At 52.3% G+C, this 19159-nt stretch overlaps 8 protein-coding genes across 8 annotated transcripts; 3 read left to right on the top strand and 5 right to left on the bottom strand.

Moving 5' to 3' along the window:
* Nucleotides 1-4: 4 nt before the first annotated feature.
* PSV08DRAFT_377630 (uncharacterized protein) lies at nt 5-1280 on the bottom strand. Its single transcript, XM_014227753.2, has 3 exons — nt 1113-1280; nt 514-1034; nt 5-383 (listed from the first exon to the last, which is right to left on the bottom strand). The coding sequence occupies exons 1-3, from the start codon at nt 1171-1173 to the stop codon at nt 150-152; spliced, it is 816 nt and encodes a 271-aa protein (XP_014083228.1). The 5' UTR covers nt 1174-1280; the 3' UTR covers nt 5-149.
* Nucleotides 1281-1497: 217 nt separating this feature from the next.
* On the bottom strand, nt 1498-3780 carry PSV08DRAFT_206059 (vacuolar import and degradation protein-domain-containing protein; the record flags this gene model as incomplete). Its single annotated transcript, XM_014227754.1, has 2 exons — nt 1498-3656; nt 3760-3780. The coding sequence occupies 2 exons, from the start codon at nt 3778-3780 to the stop codon at nt 1860-1862; spliced, it is 1818 nt and encodes a 605-aa protein (XP_014083229.1). The 3' UTR covers nt 1498-1859.
* Nucleotides 3781-5135: 1355 nt separating this feature from the next.
* PSV08DRAFT_6365 (uncharacterized protein) lies at nt 5136-6568 on the bottom strand. The gene has a single exon (XM_066093983.1). It carries the CDS (start codon nt 6344-6346, stop codon nt 5234-5236), a length of 1113 nt encoding a protein of 370 aa, XP_065948799.1. The 5' UTR covers nt 6347-6568; the 3' UTR covers nt 5136-5233.
* A 60-nt stretch (nt 6569-6628) lies between these two features.
* On the bottom strand, nt 6629-7789 carry PSV08DRAFT_249193 (uncharacterized protein; the record flags this gene model as incomplete). Its single annotated transcript, XM_066092379.1, has 4 exons — nt 6629-6690; nt 6772-7152; nt 7194-7399; nt 7671-7789. 4 exons carry the CDS (start codon nt 7787-7789, stop codon nt 6629-6631), a joined length of 768 nt encoding a protein of 255 aa, XP_065948798.1.
* Nucleotides 7790-8187: 398 nt separating this feature from the next.
* On the top strand, nt 8188-9047 carry PSV08DRAFT_403366 (uncharacterized protein; the record flags this gene model as incomplete). Its single annotated transcript, XM_066093654.1, has 2 exons — nt 8188-8399; nt 8513-9047. 2 exons carry the CDS (start codon nt 8188-8190, stop codon nt 9045-9047), a joined length of 747 nt encoding a protein of 248 aa, XP_065948797.1.
* Nucleotides 9048-11858: 2811 nt separating this feature from the next.
* On the top strand, nt 11859-14011 carry PSV08DRAFT_363855 (cytochrome P450). The gene is made up of 4 exons (XM_014227757.1): nt 11859-12427; nt 12478-12840; nt 12896-13699; nt 13766-14011. The coding sequence occupies exons 1-4, from the start codon at nt 12122-12124 to the stop codon at nt 13868-13870; spliced, it is 1578 nt and encodes a 525-aa protein (XP_014083232.1). The 5' UTR covers nt 11859-12121; the 3' UTR covers nt 13871-14011.
* A 1108-nt stretch (nt 14012-15119) lies between these two features.
* On the top strand, nt 15120-15830 carry PSV08DRAFT_249190 (uncharacterized protein; the record flags this gene model as incomplete). The annotated part of the gene is made up of 1 exon (XM_014227758.1): nt 15120-15830. One exon carries the CDS (start codon nt 15120-15122, stop codon nt 15828-15830), a length of 711 nt encoding a protein of 236 aa, XP_014083233.1.
* Nucleotides 15831-16088: 258 nt separating this feature from the next.
* PSV08DRAFT_206051 (uncharacterized protein) lies at nt 16089-18697 on the bottom strand (the record flags this gene model as incomplete). Its single annotated transcript, XM_014227759.2, has 6 exons — nt 16089-16758; nt 16816-16858; nt 16905-16959; nt 17005-17191; nt 17251-17477; nt 17533-18697. 6 exons carry the CDS (start codon nt 18695-18697, stop codon nt 16144-16146), a joined length of 2292 nt encoding a protein of 763 aa, XP_014083234.1. The 3' UTR covers nt 16089-16143.
* Between the last annotated feature and the right edge of the window lie 462 nt (nt 18698-19159).

Below are 19159 nucleotides of genomic sequence, written 5' to 3'. Positions count from 1 at the left end.
AAAGTTTCTTATGGTTTCATTTGGTCATATACTGCTTTCTACATATGTTTTCCGGGGTGCATACATGAAAAGGAGAGAATACTGAACTTCAACACAAACAACTTATCCCAAACCTAAAAACTCCTGCCACATGTCCATGTCATACCAACTTACTTCTCCGCAGTTGCACCAAACGCCTCCTGCCTTCCCCTACTATTCTCTCCCACCCTCCACCTCTCAATATACTCCTCCACCTCCTCACACCCATTCTCCTTCCCCGGAACCGGCTCCCCCCACGACCCCCAATACGGCACAACCCCCGTCCAAGTCTTCTTCACCAACTCCGCATTCTTCAAATCCGCCCGATCCTCACTCGGACCCCCCGTCCTAATCTTCGCCGAAGCCTATTCATCCAAATTAGCCATATTCTCTCATTCCCCTCTCCCCCACCCCCTAACAATCTCCCTTATTTTTTTTTTCTCCCCAGGAGAGAGAGAAAAACCCAAAGAAAAGAAAAGGGAGGGAAAACTTTACCGAAACAACCCTCACCCTAATCACCCCCGTACTCTTCACCTCCGCTTTCGTCGGCGGCACCCGACTCCCCTCCCACCTCCCCGGCAACATATTCTCGGTAATCTCGCGCATAGCCCACAGCGCCTCATCTTCATCCTCGACCAGACTCGCATACCCGTACACGACCGCAGACCGGTAATTGCACGAATTGTGGAATGGGGTAAGGCTTAGGACTAGGCCGTCGAGATTTGATGCTGCAATGGTAATAGGAAGACCTTGCTCGTTTTGTTCTTCTTCTTCTTGTTGTTGTTGTGATTGTTGTGGAAGGGAGGATCCAGCAGCGGATTTTTTGAAGAGGCGACCGGAAATGTAGCCGTGGAGGTAGATGTCTTGGCTGGGGACGTCGTTGGGGGAGGAGTAGTTGCCTGTGCAACCGAGCATGGGGAGGACAACGGGGAAGGGGTGGGCTGGGTCGGTGAAGGAGACGTGGAGGATGGGCGTGCGGTTTATGAGGGTGTGGATGGTTTGGTAGTCGTAGGTGCCTGGGGGATTTTTTATTTATTTTTAATACGTCGGCGACTTTTTGGATTTGGGGTGTAATGGAGGAGATAGTAGCTAACCTCTGTTTGGCAGACGGCCCAATTTGTTTACGGCTGTTTTGGGGTAGGAGGGAGAAGTCATGGTTGGGTTTGGTGTTTTTTTTTTGGCTCTTTTCTTGTACTCTTCGATCGCACGATATAGTTCTTGTAGAAATGCTTAGACAATCTCTACTATGTAGAAAATACCTCCTTTTATTTATTTAATCTTCATTGTTTCTGGGTTGTCAAACTCTTTTTATACATGTTAGGCGTACAGTGACTCTTTCTAGTACACGCGGGAAAAGCGGGGCAGCGGACTAACCACAATACTTCTCTTATTGGCTATGGCGACATGCAAACATATGTCATATCGCGTGTACAGCGTGTATGTATGTATGACTGGCAGTATTCAAGGCAATTCTTGGGTGGTGAAGGTTACTCGAGGCTATCCAAGGACTCGTCATATGCAAGTCCGTTTCGACATAAGAGTAAACTAGTAGTTTGATGTACGTCGTAAGATATATGTAAATTGCAGGTGGTATTTGCCATGTTTCCCTTTTCCTTCGAATCCAACCCAGGAAATGAACAAAGAAACGATAAGCCTCGAGGGGCCATGATGCCATGACAGCATAATCTCCCTCCCAATCCTGAGGTTTCCAAACGACTCCAAAAACTCCAAAGGCAATGCAAAATATAGGGATGTAACCATTTTGAAGCACACCCCCTCGCTTACGCCAAACAAACTCCTTCTACCTTGCATAGCACTGCATACCCAAGCATTTGCCCTCACTACCTGAACCCCCAGGCACTTCTCAGCCCACCCTTCACGCTTTCCAATTTCAAACACTGATACGGGCTACTCTGTGGATCATAATACAATCCTTCTAGTTTCCCACTCGTCCGATCCAGAGCAACGTAGTAGAATCCGCTTATGGTAAGACCGCAACCCGAATCGTCAAAGGTAGCGTGCTCGGCATCGTTGGTGGGTGAAGGGTTGAAGAGAGGCTGGGGGGTAATTTCGACCTCGGGGCGACCGGTTTGCGCATTGCGCACGATGCGGTAGGGCGAAGGCTGGACTTGAGAGATGTGGGCGGTGGTAGACCAGGAGTTTGATGCTGAGGCATCTGACAAGGAAGGTGTGGCTGTAGAAGGGGGCGGTACTACGGGATTTGGTGTGCTGCGGTTCAGACTTTTGACGAAACAACGTTCCTTCCAACGCATCAGTATCCATTCCTGGCTCAGGACCTCGGCAAGCCATTTCTTGCTCGTCAATGCCCTGATGACGTCTTCGTCGCTCATCTTTTGAAAAGGCGGCAGCTTGCGCCAGTAGGTTGCATCGTTTGCGGCGCTGGATTTGAAGGATTCGGTAAGGAGGGTGTGGTTGTTGAAATCAAGTATTTCGCCTTCGAGGTATGTGGTGATGGAGGATGTGCGCGTGACGGGTGGCACACTGCTGTTGGTGGGGAGGATGGAGTGCGAATGTGGGTGCGAGGGCACATTGTATGCCTCCATGGTTGCGGAGAGGGACATGGCTTCCCAATCGACGTCGTGTATTGTGACCTTGACAGGCCATTGGTCTTGCTGGGGCGGTGTTTCGGATGAGTGTGAGCTGCGGCTCGTAGACGCTTCAGAAGGAGTCCATATCCACGGGCGGATAGGTGGAGGGAGCCCAGAGTGCCGCGATGTGGCAGAGACGCTGGGGAGCATGGTGGTTGCATGTTGGCAACCCGATAGGACGGCGCCGGGGACCAACCAGGACGTCTCGGTCGGACGTGGTATTGTGAAGGTGTCGGCAACAAAGTCGGCATGCTGCAGGCAAAAGTAGTCCTTTGTCAGGAAGCCGGCATCTCGGGCATATTCCAAACTCTCGTCGGGGTTGCTCGAGTGGCGTATCCGCGATAGGTACTTGACCGTCTGCTCGAGCATGGGTGATGAGCGGCCGTCTGATAGTCGCTGCATGGACATGTGGCGAGCGGTGGCTTCGCGGTGTCGTTCGACCGAGTCGCTGTGCAGGCTGGCTCTGGCGGCAAGCATCTCCCTGAGAGTGCGGTGCGAGGTATGGCGTGATGGGGCCTCTGTGGAAGCGGCTTCCCTGGTGCGGGCAGAGAAGCGTGGGTGTCTGCGCACGCCGGCCGACTGCAGAATGGCCGTGGAGCGGAGGGAGCTCTCGGTGGCGGTGGCCTCATTTGCAGGCGACCAGTCGTACAGGCTGTTCTGGCTGGGGACACGGTCGCCATAGTTGTTGTCGCTCAACCGGCTGAGGCGACTCATCACTCGCCGCAGCCTGTCCCGCTGCTCCAGCTCGTCTCGCTGCCGCTCCAGCAGGCGCAGGCGCTCGCGGGACCGTTCGAGGCGCACTTGGTCGTGCTCGTGGGCGACGCGCAGATAGTGCAGATGGGCGCGTTCCAGGGCGTCGGCGTCGTGGATGGGATTGGCGTTGTCGCGATGGTTGTCGCCGGTGTCGTCACCGTCGCCGTGAGCGTCGTCGTCAGGTTGGGTGCCCAGTGTTGCGGCAAGATTAAGGACGTCGTCGTTGACAGGGCTCTCGAGGTCGCGCAGGGCCGAGATGAAGGTGGGTTCGGGGTCCTATATAGTAGGCGTTCCGTCAGTCAGTCCGTCATCCACGTTCGTGTCGTGATGTGCAGTGTCGGCCATATCGGCCGTGTCGCGGACACACGGGCATGCTTACAGGCGAATTGGCGGGCGGCATTATGACGAAGCGGGCGCGGCGGGCATTGCGCGACGGGGCTGTGGAATGCAGACACGACGTTTCGACATCAAGAGAGGCGTGGCCCCGGCGGAACTCGTGTGTCCCAAGACGAGACCACGGCCGTCAGACAACAGGCTAGAGGCGTGCTGGCTACGACGGGTCGCAAAAGCAATCCTCGCCTTGCCCTCTCCGTCTCATCGCGACCGTGGCACCACTCCCGCCCGATAACCTACCGTCTGGCACCACTCATCGGCCCAATCCTCCATTGCGGCACAGCCATGGTCCTGGGGCCGTTGACCCGAAGCCCTGGTCACGACATGATCGACATTCCCTCGCTTCTTGACTCTCTCTTTCTTTCGACTTCACTTGCTGCTCTTAGCACATGTCATGGGCAAACTTTATATCTGAAGAATCTTTTTTTTGTATTGGATTTCAAGGTTCGTTTTTTTTGTAATTAGGTAGAGAAGGCTAAGTGAGAAGCTTGCTTCTGTCCAGCATCTGTTTCACACCCGCCCAGATCAACCAGGCAGCGTGCTTTCTCCAAAGACTGGCCTTGGAGTGTAGGAGATGAAACCCACAAGTCTCTGTACATCCAGGTTCCCGTGTCGGTCGAGATCAGCAAAAGTGCAAAGGGTACATCAGAAAGCGTTTGCTCCGCAAGCAGAGGACCACTTCCCTAGAGTCAGTGACGCCACAGACGTACTCCTGTCTCGACCCCTGCCCAGCTGCTTCCCCCTTTCCGACCCAGACCCCCTTCAGCAAATAGAGACAAGCCATTACAGCGGCATCGCAGATGCATGTATAACTTTTGTCGTCGCCCCTTGGCATTTCCAGCTGACACTCAATGCCAGTCCAAGTAGGCAGGTTCGTGAACGTTGATCGCGTCAAATTCGTAAGAGTCATGGCATGCCACTGGCTCAACGAAGAGATGGCGCGCCCGTCCAGGAGGAAAACGACATTAAAAACAAGAAAACAAAAAAACAATGCGAGTGTGCCTGACCTCGTGAGCCGTGAGGCTGTGTTTACCGTCTTCCGTTAAAATGCCCGACATGCATACCTCCCAGAGATGCTGTATTCAGTAAAGAAAAGACCTGGTCCGGCCGTGTTGTGCAATGAAGAAACAAAAGAGAAATCGCTCGCTAAAAAAAAAGGAGAAAAGCACTCGAGAAATCAAGAAATCAGGTATCAAAAGAGAACATGTACGAGAAGAGAGGAGAAAATGACGCTCGCTAAAAATCGATGAAAAACGCCGTCCCATGCTGGTTTGGTAATGATGTCTGCTTGTTCAGCATCATGTCGTGAATATCGCTTTCGTCTCGTGTCGGGTGTCGCAAGGTTGGTGCGCTGGCAACCAGCGTGTGAGGGGAAAATCTAGGGGGGGACTGGCCAGGTCCGCGGTTCCCGCCATCGACAGAGATCAGATACATGTACCACAGCATAAGCGCCTTTCAACTTATGTGAAGGCTGCGTACTGTGGTGCAAATCCAGTATCCCATCCAAAACCACCGAATCCTCCGTGGACGGCGCTTGATCCGCATTGCTGGGCCAAGACGCTCGGCAGAGGAAGGGCTGGGATTGGTGCCGATGCCGGGGGCGGGCTGTAATACGAACTCGATGTGTACGGGCTGGTGCTTGGCGCATATGGGCTGGTACTTTGTGCGTATGGGCTCGTCGAGTTGTATGGCTGGCTGAAGGAAGGAGTCGGCGATGGAAGCTGAATGGCCTCGAAGCCCATGGTTCCCATGGTGCTCCAGAACGAAGGTCCAGTTTCACCGCAGGTGGCAATGGTAGGGCTAGGGGTCGAAGGAACCACCCTCCAAGCATCGACTGGGGCAGAGTGCGACGGATGCATCTGTTGTGTTGGCACCCACCAGTTGGCTGAGGCAGTCGAGCTTGGGAGGAGGGGTGCGGGTCGGACGACATCGACGATCCTGGGAGGAGGAGGAAGAAGGGGGAGGAACAATCCCATGATGGCGCTCTTGACGTCCTCACCTCGTCCCTCGAGTAGTTCTCCCGCGCCTTCTTCCTCCAAACCTTCCAGAGCCTTGACACCAGTGCGGAATACGTAGCGGTTTACGGCCTGGACAAATCCATCCTGAAGCTTCTTCAACTGCTGCTCCTTCTCAGCCCACTCCCAGGTGCTGGCGGAGACATCAACCGAGTAGATGTCCTTGTGGTACTCAATCAACGCATCAATGGTCTCCTGTGTAAGCTTGAATGCAACCTCATGCTGTGAAACCATGTCGACGTGTACGACATAGGCCTCGATATGGATGATTTGGTAGTTGAACAGGGCCTCGACGAGCGGATTCGAGTCCTTGCGCAGTTCCGAGTCGGGGGCCTTTGGTACCATGATGGAGCAAAGCGACCAGATGGCATTTGGGCCGGATAGTGTCTCGGTCAGGCAGCGCGTGTGCTGTTGTACGCTGTTCAACGGCCGCTTGACTCGGTTGACTCTCTTCAACGTTTGTGTTAACCATGGCTCGGCTTTTGAGGCCAAAACAACATTGACGTTGGAACGGGGCGCAAAGGCCGCAGCCGAAGCGGGTAGTAACGAGATCGGCATAGTGGCCTTGGGGTATGTGTGTTTCAGGGTGGTAGGTGCGAGACGGATTGCGATATTAGATGGGACGGATTCAGACGATTTAAAGGAAAGAAACAAAAGAGATTGGAAAGGGAAAAAAATGTCTCTGGGCGGATGTGGTGATTGCTGAGGCGCCTTTGATTGAGATGGAGAGACAGGGAAGAGCGGGCGAATGAGGAGGGGGGAGGCGAGGTGGGAGGCGGAGGGTGAAGAAAGGCTAGTGGTGGTGGTGGGTGCCATCTCTTAAGAGCTTACAAGCGACGATCATGGGCCACTCGGCGTGGCCACACACTCGGCAAGGATTTCATGCACACTGCCCCGTTTGCCTGCGCAGCGCATTTTAGCTTGTCTAAACGTGCATATGGCGAAAATATGCAGGCTGCAGGTTTAGTCGGATCTAAGCTGACCGACGGGCACGGCGAAAGCGTTGTGCACACGTGGATAGGCGTGGGCGAAGATTGCGACGGGCTGCTCATGGCGGGCACAATGTGCAAATGACGATTTGGACATGCATGGCCGGAGATGAGAAGCAACGAGGCGCTTGATCAGCCTCTCGAGTGGAAGTAGCAAAGTTAGTGTACGAGTATGGCCGAGAGTATGAGTGGCCCGCCGACCATGGCAGCTGAAGCCAGGTACATACGCAGCAAGCAGGCAGAGCCATGGCTCGACGAGACGCACAAGAGCTCTCACGGGGGCCGGCCGTAACAGGCGGCCGTGAAGGGCAGCACCAGCAGTAGCAGCAGCACCAGCCGCACTTGGACGGGGTGGACTAGACGCCGTTGGCGGAGCTGGCAAGCAAAGAAAAAGTGAAGCCTGCGACTGGGCTTACTATCGAGCATGTGGTGTTGCAACATGACACGGATTCCAGAAGCCTTCCCTGGGCGTCCAGATAGAGAGAGGAGCGCAGCGGCTTTGATGCCCTTTTCGGGGGGGGCCGGGGGGTGCAAGGGATGGGTGAAGGCTTCTGCGCTTGTCAAGGGGTGTGTTGCTGGCAGAGTCTTGCGAGTGGGTGTAGTCGAGATAGTCTTGGGCCGTCTACAGGTTGACGTTGCTTGAGCCTAAAAATGGGCTGCAAACACTCAGCCCAATCAGCGGGGCGGACAGGGGGGCGGGCAGGGTTGGTCTACCGAGAAAGCCGCGATCATGTGCGCCGGCTCTTGCAGACACGGCCCAGAAGCTTAGCAGAGCAGAGAGTAGCATTGTCGAGTAGCTCCGGCGGCTGCTGAAGCAGGAAGAGGCTGCATGCCATCTTGGGCCGTGGGCAGCCATGGCACGACCCGAAGCACCTCATGACGCTGGCACTGACGATGCTTCTGCTGCTGCTGCTGCTGCTGCTTCTGCTTCTGCCCGTGGTGCTGCTGGCAATGCGGCCAGGACGAGGCGGTGATGGGGTTGCGCCACTTCACTCATGTGGCCGGAGCACATGACGCGCTGTTGAGGCGGTGCAAGGCGGTGACGGTCGACTGCTGGCGGCACCGCCGACGCTCTCGCACATGTCCGAAGTACCGTACCTCGAGTGTGGAAAGCACTGTAGAGTAGGGTACAGTGCACACGGGACGGTACCCTTCTCCACAGTGTCTTTTTTGCTTGCCAAAAACCTGGCAATGCTGGCTATAATTCGCCCTGTCCGACCAGCCGGCCCATGTGCTAGATACATAGTACCGTCCGCCCAAAAGAAAAGCTTCGCCTCTCTGCGGAGCGGAGCATGCAGGGCACAGGAGATGGGTTTCGTCACTGAACGCCCGCAACGTCGTCGGCGGCGCGATTGGAGAGCGAGGGCGATCAAGTGAAGCACGGCGAAGAGCATTACGCAAGTGTCCGGCATGTCCGATATGGACCAGTATGCTCCTAGTCGTCGTCTTGTGTCCCAGCGCGGCGGTCTTATCGATAGCACCCAGCCTACCGTACATGTCCCATGTTTCAGACATGTCGACTGCGCCTCGCACCCAAACGAATATCCGGGGGGCAAAAGGGCCAAACCCACAGGCGACCGGCGTTGCGGCCTACCCCACATGGACAATGGTGTTGTGCTGTAGTGTGCGCATCCAGCATGCCCCTCTGGGCGCAGACTTGTCCCTAGTCGCAACGGCAATGCTCCGACCGTCTGACTCTACCAGACAGCCGATGCTCATGCTCACGCATTTTCAGCTCGACAGGGTTCTGCCAAGCTAGCCGCCCCACTGAGCCGACCACAACCGGCTTTCTCCTTCCGAGCCCCCACGACTCATCCATCCATTGCCTGTCCCCTCGTCCCTCGTCGCTTGTCCTTCGCCCACGGCCTGTCCTCGCGCCCACCTACGCACAACATGACGCTCACGATGCAGAATCCGCGTGTCCTATGACTGTTCATGCAAACATTTCCTCCGCCCGCCTGCGTTTCGCTACACGCTGGCAGGGCCCTGCCCACCATGGCTCCGTCCATGCAGCTGTCGTGACAGAGCCCGATGACTCACTCATGGCAAGCAAACCTGCACTTGCAACAAGAAAAAAAAATTTAGCCCGTCTTGTTTTGACCGCACTTGCGCGGCGCTGCCCTCCCATCTCGAGCGCTACCAGACTTCTCCTCCCCAAACCCTCTGCCGCGCTGCAACCTTGTGTCTCTAGTCCAATACCCCCAGCTTTCCCCTTGTCCATCCTCAGGTCGTGGTGGGCAGTAATGCAGGTGCACTGCAAGCCATGGTGACTGCTAACCCAACGGCCTCCCTCTAGAGACGGGTCGCTATCACCACCGTATTCACGTTACGCCAGCTGCATCTGGCCACCCGCGAGCGTTGCCCAAGCCCCTGTCTCCAACTTTCACTTTTAGCATAGTGCCACTGTCTTACTTTCCCCAGCAGTAAGCGGGCTAGATCTAACGACACACACTTGGCTTGTCCCGCCTTGTTTAGGAACATCGATACACCCTGAGCTCAACCTTGTCAACGAGGTATTAATGCACTCGTGTATAGTTGTCTCAAAACAGACGTCACTGAAAGAGAACGGAACATGGGCCACCCACACTACACTCTGTATAAGGGGTCTGCCCCGAGTTGGTGGCTGGCCATTACCCATCCCTTCCTGGATAGATTGCAGGCGGGGGACTTGGACACCAGCCGCTCCCCCATCATCCTTGACGGAGAGCTTGGACTACCGCATCTCTGGGATCCACCACACCAACTCCTCACCCGCACACCTTAGCATATCACCTTTGAGAACACCACGATCGGGGATATCGGATGGGCCCCTAGTGGCTGTCGGCACCCTGACCCCTCAAACTGTCCCTCGACCGTCACATTTGTCTACACACACATACATATGTGTTTACTGATATATAGGGCTGATCGGTGGAGTCTCTGGCACTGAAAAAGGCTTTTCTTTGTTCTTCATCGGTGGCTTCGCTCATCAGTTCACCCATGTTCCCTGCACTAGCGTACCTTCTTGAGCACATTGCATGCACGGCATAACTGTTGAACTCTGTCGGCGCTTCGCCAGACTCCTCACTGTTTCGACTAGTCTCCCACTCCACAGTCAGAGCATCTCGACCTCCACTATGGCGTCTAGACCATCCCCAGCCGCCGCTGACGTACACCTAAAAGAAGTCCTTCTTGCCCTCAATAAGCAAACATTGTCCATTTCTCATTCGGGAAGTTTTGCCGTTTCGTACCATGGGACGCCAGAAACAAGTGGTTCTATATACACTTATCACGCAGATTGAACTACTGGGAGAAATGCTAGCTAAATCTTCAAAGCTGTTTCTCCAAGAGATGGCCGTCTCCACCTCCTTATAGTATCACCCATACGGTTTATGTTCCATCTCGGGATTTCAGCACCGAGAGGGCACCCACGAACGACGCACGATCCCTGCGACGGCTTTCTTGACATCTCCCTTTATAAAAAATGCTCATCATAATTATATATTGCCCCCACGGAGACGCAGCCTTCGGTCTCACTTTGATTTCCTTTTTTGAGCTTAAGATGCTACAGTAGCATTTGTTGTTTCACGCCGATCTGATGTTTCCCACTCATCCCCCACTAATGTTTTATCATACGTACTCGTCCCCCCCGGTCTATCTACGCCCAGAATCGTTTGCGGGGTCAAGGGTTTTGTGTATCAACTCTGCTTTTTTCACAAGCCCGTGCATGGCCTACAGAAATTCAAGTCCCAGGAGATGAGACAGTGTGTACTGCGAGGCGCGGCTATGCCGAAATCTAGGCCTTGTGGAAATTCCTAGATTTTGCTCCTGTAAACTTGGTATATCCATGTGGCCCAGTAGTGTACAGTACGGAAGTATTCTTTCCGATGGTGCACTTTCGGTCTTGGCTGACAGGGAAGATGCGGTATGAATATTGCTTGAAGTGCAAGAGAAAACTGGGTCACTATACGCGGACCTGGTGCCAATCCTCCGATCACTTCGGGCCGAACCATATGCAAGCATGCAGTACACACGGTAGAAGTGCTCAAATCTTCTCATCATGTCTATTAATGGCTCGTTGGATCGCTGCAGTAACTATTTGCTGACGGCTATGTTTTTGTTCGAGTTCCGTAGGTCTATAGATAAACAGACATCCGGCTCTTCCGTGCAGTGATCTGTATCAAACGTGATTGGTGCAAGGGATCTCAAGATACAATGTCAATAGTAACAAGCTGTTGGAAATGGGTTGACCTAAGTTGTCACGCATATTGTGGCACCTGACGAGGACTATTATACCGAGGTATGATACAGTGCATTTGGCAGCATTGAAGGTAACCAGATGAGTTTGCTGTGGACATGACAGTTTGTTGTCTGGAATATCTTGCCGAGTTGATAAGAGACAACTGGCAAATGCTGAGTTGTCAGCCTCGTCATATCGTGACCGCCTCAAACTGGATTTGGGGGCGCACGTGACATCAGACCTATCAGCTGCAAATGCTACTCCTTATCATCTACGTAGCATGGCAATTTCTGCTATCTTGCAAGTGGCGCTGTACAATACATACCATATGACATACGCCAATTTTCGAATCTGCAAGTGTTCACAGTCACGTGCGGCAACAAGGAGCGTCGGGGCTCTTGGGCCGCCTGCTCGGCTAAAAGAAGAGACCGGCAGTTGCGATCATGACATTACGATACAACTGCCGAAGTTTCCAAGGTCCACAATCTCTCACTGTCCTTCGCACAAGGTTTAGCTGTTGAGACAACCAACACCGGCAGTTCTAGAATAGCACAGAGCGCGTGAAGCATGACTGGGCCAGTGCGAGCCAAATCCCAATAATTGTGAGGGAATATGTTAAGATTCTGATAGTACGCGGCGCTTTGTGTCTGAGCTGTCCATTAGTTGCGCCCCGGAAGGGGTGAGTGCGCTGAAATGACTACATGTTCAAGTTAAAAAAAAAAGTAATTTGAAGTACAGTTTTGTAGATGTATTTTGGTGTTGATAAATGTTTACTACCCCGCGAAACCCCCCAGGATTCTACCCCCCCGCGCTATCGATCCGTCTTCAGCCGTTCCATTGTAGCCACTGATCCAGTCCCGCCGTCTCACGTCAAACCTGTCAACTGCCGATGCAAACCACTGCGCACAAGCACCCGAACGCGTAACGTAGACCAGACCGGTGGCATCCGAGTGCATTGGATCAGGAAATGACGGCACAGGTCCGATTGCGAGTTACCGGTTACAAATTCAAGCATGTATACCGAAAATCATATATAAGGTGCTCTGCTTGCCCTGTTCCGGACGTCGTGAATACTTGGACCCTGGATTGACTGCACCCATCACTGCTGAAACTGGGTTACACAAGATGATCGTCAACGAGATTCTTCCGCTACTCGTGCGATACTGGCCGCTAGTGCTAGCTACGACTACGCTTGCGTTTCTACTCAACAACAAGTATTGGAAAGGGCTGAACAAATATCCTGGGCCTCGGCTTGCTGGGTATACCAACTGGTGGAGGGTCTTGGACGTATACACACGGAATCACCACTGGAACATTATTGCGCTACATCGCAAACATGGAGATATTGTACGGATAGGACCAAATGTATTGTCTTTTGCGGACCCAAAAGCGATCAAGATCATCTATGGGCTGAACAAGGGATTTATCAAGGTACGAATACCAAAAAAACAGCGTATAGAATGGTCCCTAATTCTTCTCAGTCTGACTTTTATCCCGTTCAAGGCGGAGTAGCCAAAGGCAAAACTCTACTATCTCTCTTCTCGACTACCGACGAAGACTTCCACGCAAAATACCGCCGATGTGTAAACAACGCTTTCGCCATGAGTTCGCTTGTCAACTATGAGCCTCTCGTAAGCTCGACGCTTACATACTTCCTCGACAGAACGGAACAATTGTTCGCCAATCCTGGTGCCAGCTGCAACTTCAGTCAATGGCTCCAGTACTTTGCGTTTGACGTCATTGGCGAGTTGACATGGAGCAAGCGTCTTGGATTCGTTGAGGGCAACAAAGATGTGGATGGCATTATTGGCTTCTTGGGTCAATTTTTGGACTATGCGGCACCGGTAAGTTGACTCGTATAGAGACCTCCACATGAATCATTGTACTTACATCCCTTAGATTGGTCAAATGCCCATCCTCGACCGTTTTCTCTGGAGAAACCCAATCCTGCTCTTTGCTCAGCGCATCGGCCTGGACAAGCGCGTCCACCCAGTAACGCTTTTTGCCCTGAAACGCTCCAGCGAGCGTGTCAACCAAATAGAGAAGATCAAGCGCTTCGGTCTCTCAGACGACGAGAGAGCAAATCCCCGCGGTGTCGATCTCCTCTCCAAATTTGCGCAAGCTAGCCATGACCACGAGTTCATGGACGACAACCATATCCTCACCACATGCTCATCCATGATCTTTGCCGGCTCGGAAACTACCGCTCTTTCCCTCTCCTCCGTCTTCTACTTCCTCATCAAGAACCCCCATGCCTACGCGAAGCTGATGCGAGAACTCGACACCGCCGTCGCCGACGGCACCATCGAATCGCGCCCCGACAAGACCGTTTCGTGGTCTGAAGCCCAGAAGCTCCCTTATCTTGACGCCGTCATCCAAGAATCGTTCCGTCTCCACCCCGGCCCTGGTCTCATCCTCGAGCGCATCGTTCCACCACAGGGCATGCAAATCAACGGCGAATTCATTCCTGGTGGCACAATTGTCGGCTGCAACGCCTGGGTCGTGCACCGCCGACCTGAAGTCTTTGGTCTCGATGTTGAGGCTTTCCGACCAGAGCGCTGGCTCGAAGCCACCCCCGAGAAGCTCAAGGAGATGAAGGGAGCCATGTTGCATTTTGGTGCTGGGGCCAGGACGTGCATCGGCAAGAACATTAGTCTTTTGGAGATTTATAAGCTTGTCCCAAGTTTTTTGAGGAGATTTGAGGTAAGTTCTTCTTCTTCTTTTTTGCGCAGTTGGGGACTATATGCTAACGTGGAGTGCTTTTAACAGATTGAGCTCGAACGCCCGAATTCCGAGTGGAAAACTCACAATTCGTGGTTTGTCTCTCAAAAGGGTTTCGATACGAGGTTCAGGCCTCGACGGGCCTCGCCGTAAAGTGCTGGGAAACTGGGGTGGCCCGTGTTTTTAGACTGTTTTTTTTTCGTATTTTGTGCTAGCGTTCAAGCATGATGGTTCTAAAATGGTTTAATTTGATCAATCTTATCAGTATGTTGGTCAGTCGTGACCTGATTGTTGAAGACTCGTTTGATATACACAGTGCCGATCATGTGATGTATGTCTAAAGTGTAATAATATCAGAGATTTATCACAAAAGATGTATCATGGCAGGGATATCCCAGTAACTACCTCCTGAGTACTAGTCCACCGTTCGACTATCGTTACGGTGTCGACCGAATAAGATGCTTGATTCGGCGAAACGTTGCAGGTAAACACGGAAAAGTCGTAACAAATACTTGAATTGACGAATCCTCAAAAAACCATGTCCTGTTTCAAATACACATAGCTATACACGTGTTTTTTGTATTGCGTAGGTAATGAGTTAATCATATAACAGATATGCAATAAATACGAGACGTCTGGTATCTATTAAGAAGAAAAGAAACCTTACATAACACATGGCTATTTTTCTCCCACATGCTAATACTACACAGTACAGTTACCTTTCGGATCTACTATGCGGCATATACCGCGGAACGTCCAATTCATACACGCAACACTGGTTCTATAGTGGTCTTGCAGTTGGTCTCTTTAAACGCCAATAGAGAGGGCTCCCGTTAACGTAGTAAATACCGTTGCACGCCAAGGCTGATACGGCGTCATCACACACACATGCTTAAGTATTAAACGGTAGCCCGCATCTAAGAGTCGTAAGATGTGCGGTGGGTGCAGGTGAAAAGGCATGCAGGGAAGGCGCATCATCTTCTTCCCCAGAAGATGCTGACATCATGGCTCCACCACACCATCGGCACGCATCGCGCTGTCGCCAACGCCATCGGTGATGCGGCTCCCTGCATCTCAGGATCATCATCGCAATGTAAACGCCATTGATGCAGAAATTTGAAATGGCCTAGGTGAAAAAAAAAAGCACGGCCATAAACAGCAAACATTACAGAATCCCATCTTTTGGGACCCATAGTAACGTCACCTCTCCCACAAAACACGGGTATGCTGCTCTAGAGTCTAAGCGCATTGTTTGTGGAATATGGGCATTACATCAGAGTTCCATCACGGTACATAAGAGACAAGCCCACGTCTTGTGATATCCTCTCTTTGCATTTGTATAGAGAAAAAAGTAGTTGAAAACAAACCCCAAACACCACATTCACAAATCCCACTACCGAAAATGACATCCAAATTCCTCCGCTTAAACTGCAACTTCCTCTTCGCCCGCCCAACCGCGCGGCTCACCTCTACACCCTGTTTGCTCCGCCAAAGCATCGCCTCTACCAACGACCTAAGCAACCACAGCACTCGCCCTTTTTCCCTAACCTCTCAGCAAGCCCTCCAGATCGACTCAAACTTCATTTCGCAAATCACAGCCGCCGAAAAGAAAATCACGGGCAGCGACAACCCCGTAGCCAACGGCCCAACCGCAAAAGCCCAAGCCCACGTCGGCCAAACGCTCACCGCAGCCATAATCCACGACATCACCATGGGCGAGAAGACCATAACCGGGAGCGATGAGCCGGCAAAAGGCGGTCCCACATCCATCGCTCAATCAGCCTTGACATCTGGCAACAGCAACAACTCTTCTGCAAACGCAAACACATCTTCACCCCCGACGACGACGACGACGACGACGACAACCCCGTCCGGCACCCTAGATTCAGCCACGCTGCACAAAATCACAGAAGCCGAGAAGAAACTCACGGGCCAGAACCGTCCGGTGAAGGACGGCCCGACGGCGCAGGCGCAGAGTCATGCAAAGGAGCCGATTACCAGCCAGGCGCTGCATGACATTACCGTCGGCGAGAAGAAAGTGACGGGTGGGGAGAGGGTCAAGGGCGGTCCGACGGCTACGGCGCAGAGCGAGTTGAGCAAGAGTCGGGCTTGAAAAGCTGGAATTGTGCAAAGGGGGGGAGCGTGATTAAGCTCGTTTTGCTTTTTAGAGAGAGGTAAATATGTATCAAAATTTGGTGTGCGTATAATGAGATGGAGCTATTGTACGATATGATTTCATTAGAGTAAAAGGGGGGGTTCAAGGGAAGAAAGGAAAAGATACACGAAGGATGACAAAATATAATTCATATGATAAGAGAGTCTTGACTGAACATCACACACACATATATATATATATATATATAATGCAAAGACAAAAGAAACGACGTTGTACCTACCTATCCTCTATCCCCTCTCCTATTCTGATATTAACCACTCTTTAGCCACCCAACACCAAGGTTGGCCACATCCTTCCACTTCTCAAAACTCTTCCTTTTGCTAAACCAATACGGGCGCTCGTTGACCCCATCCAACCTCGCTCCCAACAATCCTTCACCACTCGAATCCAACTCTCCAAGTCCAGTATCATCGCATATCTCAGATTCTCGAAAACCAAGCGCTGACCCTGCACCTTGTCTTAAACTTGCGGAATGTATTCTTTGTAGGGTAGTAGGATATTTGGAACCAACCACATCATTGGATCGAATGCGACGCAGACGATCCTGAATTTCTGCTACCTTACCGTGCCCTAGATTCCTGTCATGTGTAGTTGTAGGCAGCGTGCGGTAGTCGAAATTCGAGTTTGCGCGACGGAGATTGTACTTGCGGGGGCTTTGTTCAAGGGTTCGGCCCAGCTCTTGGATCGTCTCGTCCTGGTCGCGAATGCGTTTGAGGGATTCTGTGCGTGGTGCTGCAAATGCGCGACCTTGGACAGATCGAGAAGCATGACGGCTGAGACGTGGGGGTGAGTGATGTGATGTACGCTTCTCCTCGATGGCCAAAGCCACTTGAGTGACGGAGTTGGGTACCACGTCGAGAGAGTTCTGCAGCAAAAGGGTCAATGGTGGGTAAAGAGAACAGAGTATCATGATAAGACGCACCATGTGAATAAGCACAATCGGTAGCTGGACAGTGACAAGTCTTCTACGCAGTGTCAGCTTAATCTGTGAAGCTATCCGTGCATCCTAACGTATGTGCACTGCAGACGATAACGTTGAGGAAATATCGGACTTCAAAATATTTGCCTGCGCCATTAGTGGTCTACCTGTGTCATGGCAGCAATGACATACCGCATTTCACTGTAGCATGCCCACGGGGAACTTCCAGGTCGCAGGTGCGGAGGTGAGTTTGGCCTGCAGCCACGCCATGCCAGCCAGCCGAGCCATTCTTCACCATTGCTTTACTCAATATGGTACGCTCATTGCTGTCAAAGATACGAGCCTGACCTGCAGACTTCTCCATAGTGGATGCAGCAGCCTGTACACAGTTCTCATTAGCATCAGCAAGAAGACACAAAACAGACTCTTGCTACAAACATGTTTGTAGCATAGTATGTCTCTCTCCAGCTGAAGCACAATCTTCTTGACTGTCTTGTGGCTATTGTTGACAATATAGACATCTACAAAAATGTTCGTACCGCTGACCCAGACTTGGCGGTGTATGCCTGCAGTGAGTCGGATGATCTCTACAGTTGTATCCCGGGGCCTGATCCACTCATCCGAGGCATTCAGTGGGCTGGGAAGTGAAACCAGTGCCTTTTCAGCTGTCATATGGTCAGAGCCTCCCCCCAAAAAAACAGGCGTAGTTAGAGGACATACGATCATACACGGGCAATACAGTGACATCTTCAGAGGTTCTGACAAGATGCCGCTTGCTCCGGTCCCTGATGAGCAGGGACGCATACAACAAGTATCGGATCCTCGCATTCTTTGAGTAGAACGGGGGAGGTCCAACATCGAGCGGGAGACTAAGGCTGAATGCAAGATTGGTAGTAGAAGGCACAAGATGCCAAAATGTATTTTCTGGGCCAATTGACTGTTGTGTGTCCACCATGTTCTGGGGCGGGGGATTCTCTTTGTTAATGAGCTCTGTAGCCAGGCTCAGGAACACAGCCCGCCTATTTCCGCTGGCCTCCTCAATTCCAAGAAGATCGATAGATATCTGAGCAATGTCTAGAGTCCGTTTGTGACGTACCCGCTCCGCATCGTCAATGTCTATTTGGACAGTGCCTTCAATGCATCCTCCACCGACGAATACTCCTGCTGATAAATCTAACCCGAGCTGGATTCGGGGATGGCTGTGTGCCGGATGTTCTAGGAGCTCCTTCGGTAAAGACTGGCGAATGAACGTCTTGGAGGGGATGCGCCTGTTGGTGTCATGTGCGACAGGGTTGAAGCGTGCAGCAGTGAGGCGGACAGGAGACTGAGATTGGCCATGATTAGGGATGATACTAGTTCTACTTGTAGAAGGTGATAGGGGCCTTGCTTGTACCATGTTGAGTGTTTCTGCTGTCGTGCTTCGTATTATGCTCTGGGGTGGTATTTGCTGTGTCTTTCGTGTCCTGGAAACACTGCGTGCACGAAACTTTGAAGATGATCGCGGGGGGACGTTGCTTGCAGAAACACTGGATGTCTTGGTTCTGTTGTTGCAGTCTATGGGATTTGGTGATGATGGCGTTTCTGAACTTCTGCCTCGATGAACGTATCTCAAGCCATCGCTTTCGACGCTGTTTCTACTCTCGGGTTCGACATTCTCCACATTCCGAGCATCATTGCTGTGGCATTGTTTTGTCGCGTCATGAGAAGCCGGTGACATTTCGGTAGGGGATGAGCAGTGGAGAGGAGTCCCGACCAAGATATCGCGTGACAAAGTGTCAGCAATGGTCGACTCAGTTGCTTCACAAATGTCTGATAAAGCTCGGGGCTTTGTACGAGAAGCGATTGCTGGATGTGCGCCGGGCCCGCTGTTAGGGCTGCCGATCATGTCGTTGCAGCTCAGAAATTGCGTGTTGTCGTATTCGGGTGACACAGACGGAGTCGCAACACCAACCGGATGTGGTGGAGGATACAGATGCAGGCTGGTATGTAATCTCTGCCTAGTGTCGGACCCGGGTCCCTACTTTCTTTAGCAGACACTCAATCATGTCTGAGAAGGCCATTTCTGCCTACTTTTCAGGGGGCTTAGATTGGTAAATACGAGACGTGATAGTAGCGAAGACGGGGAAGAAAGTCATACGAGACAGTGTCAATGCTGGGATATGTTGGAGGACGAGTAGAGGCTATGGTCCGAGGGTTGCACATGAAGAATGTGTATTGCAAGATGGGGGGATTAGGGCAATTGGCGACGGGGGCAGGGCAGTGAAGCAGTGAGGCAAGAGCGTTGTGGTGTTTGCTCCTTCTACAGTCATTTCGCACAGAGTAGTCAAATCAGCAAGCACGATGAGCA

Source organism: Bipolaris maydis (genome assembly GCF_028858645.1).
Source record: "Bipolaris maydis strain C4 unplaced genomic scaffold PSV08scaffold_10, whole genome shotgun sequence".
Taxonomy (NCBI): domain Eukaryota; kingdom Fungi; phylum Ascomycota; class Dothideomycetes; order Pleosporales; family Pleosporaceae; genus Bipolaris; species Bipolaris maydis.
Note: the sequence above shows the minus strand (reverse complement) of the source record. Positions and strands in the feature narration are given on the sequence as shown.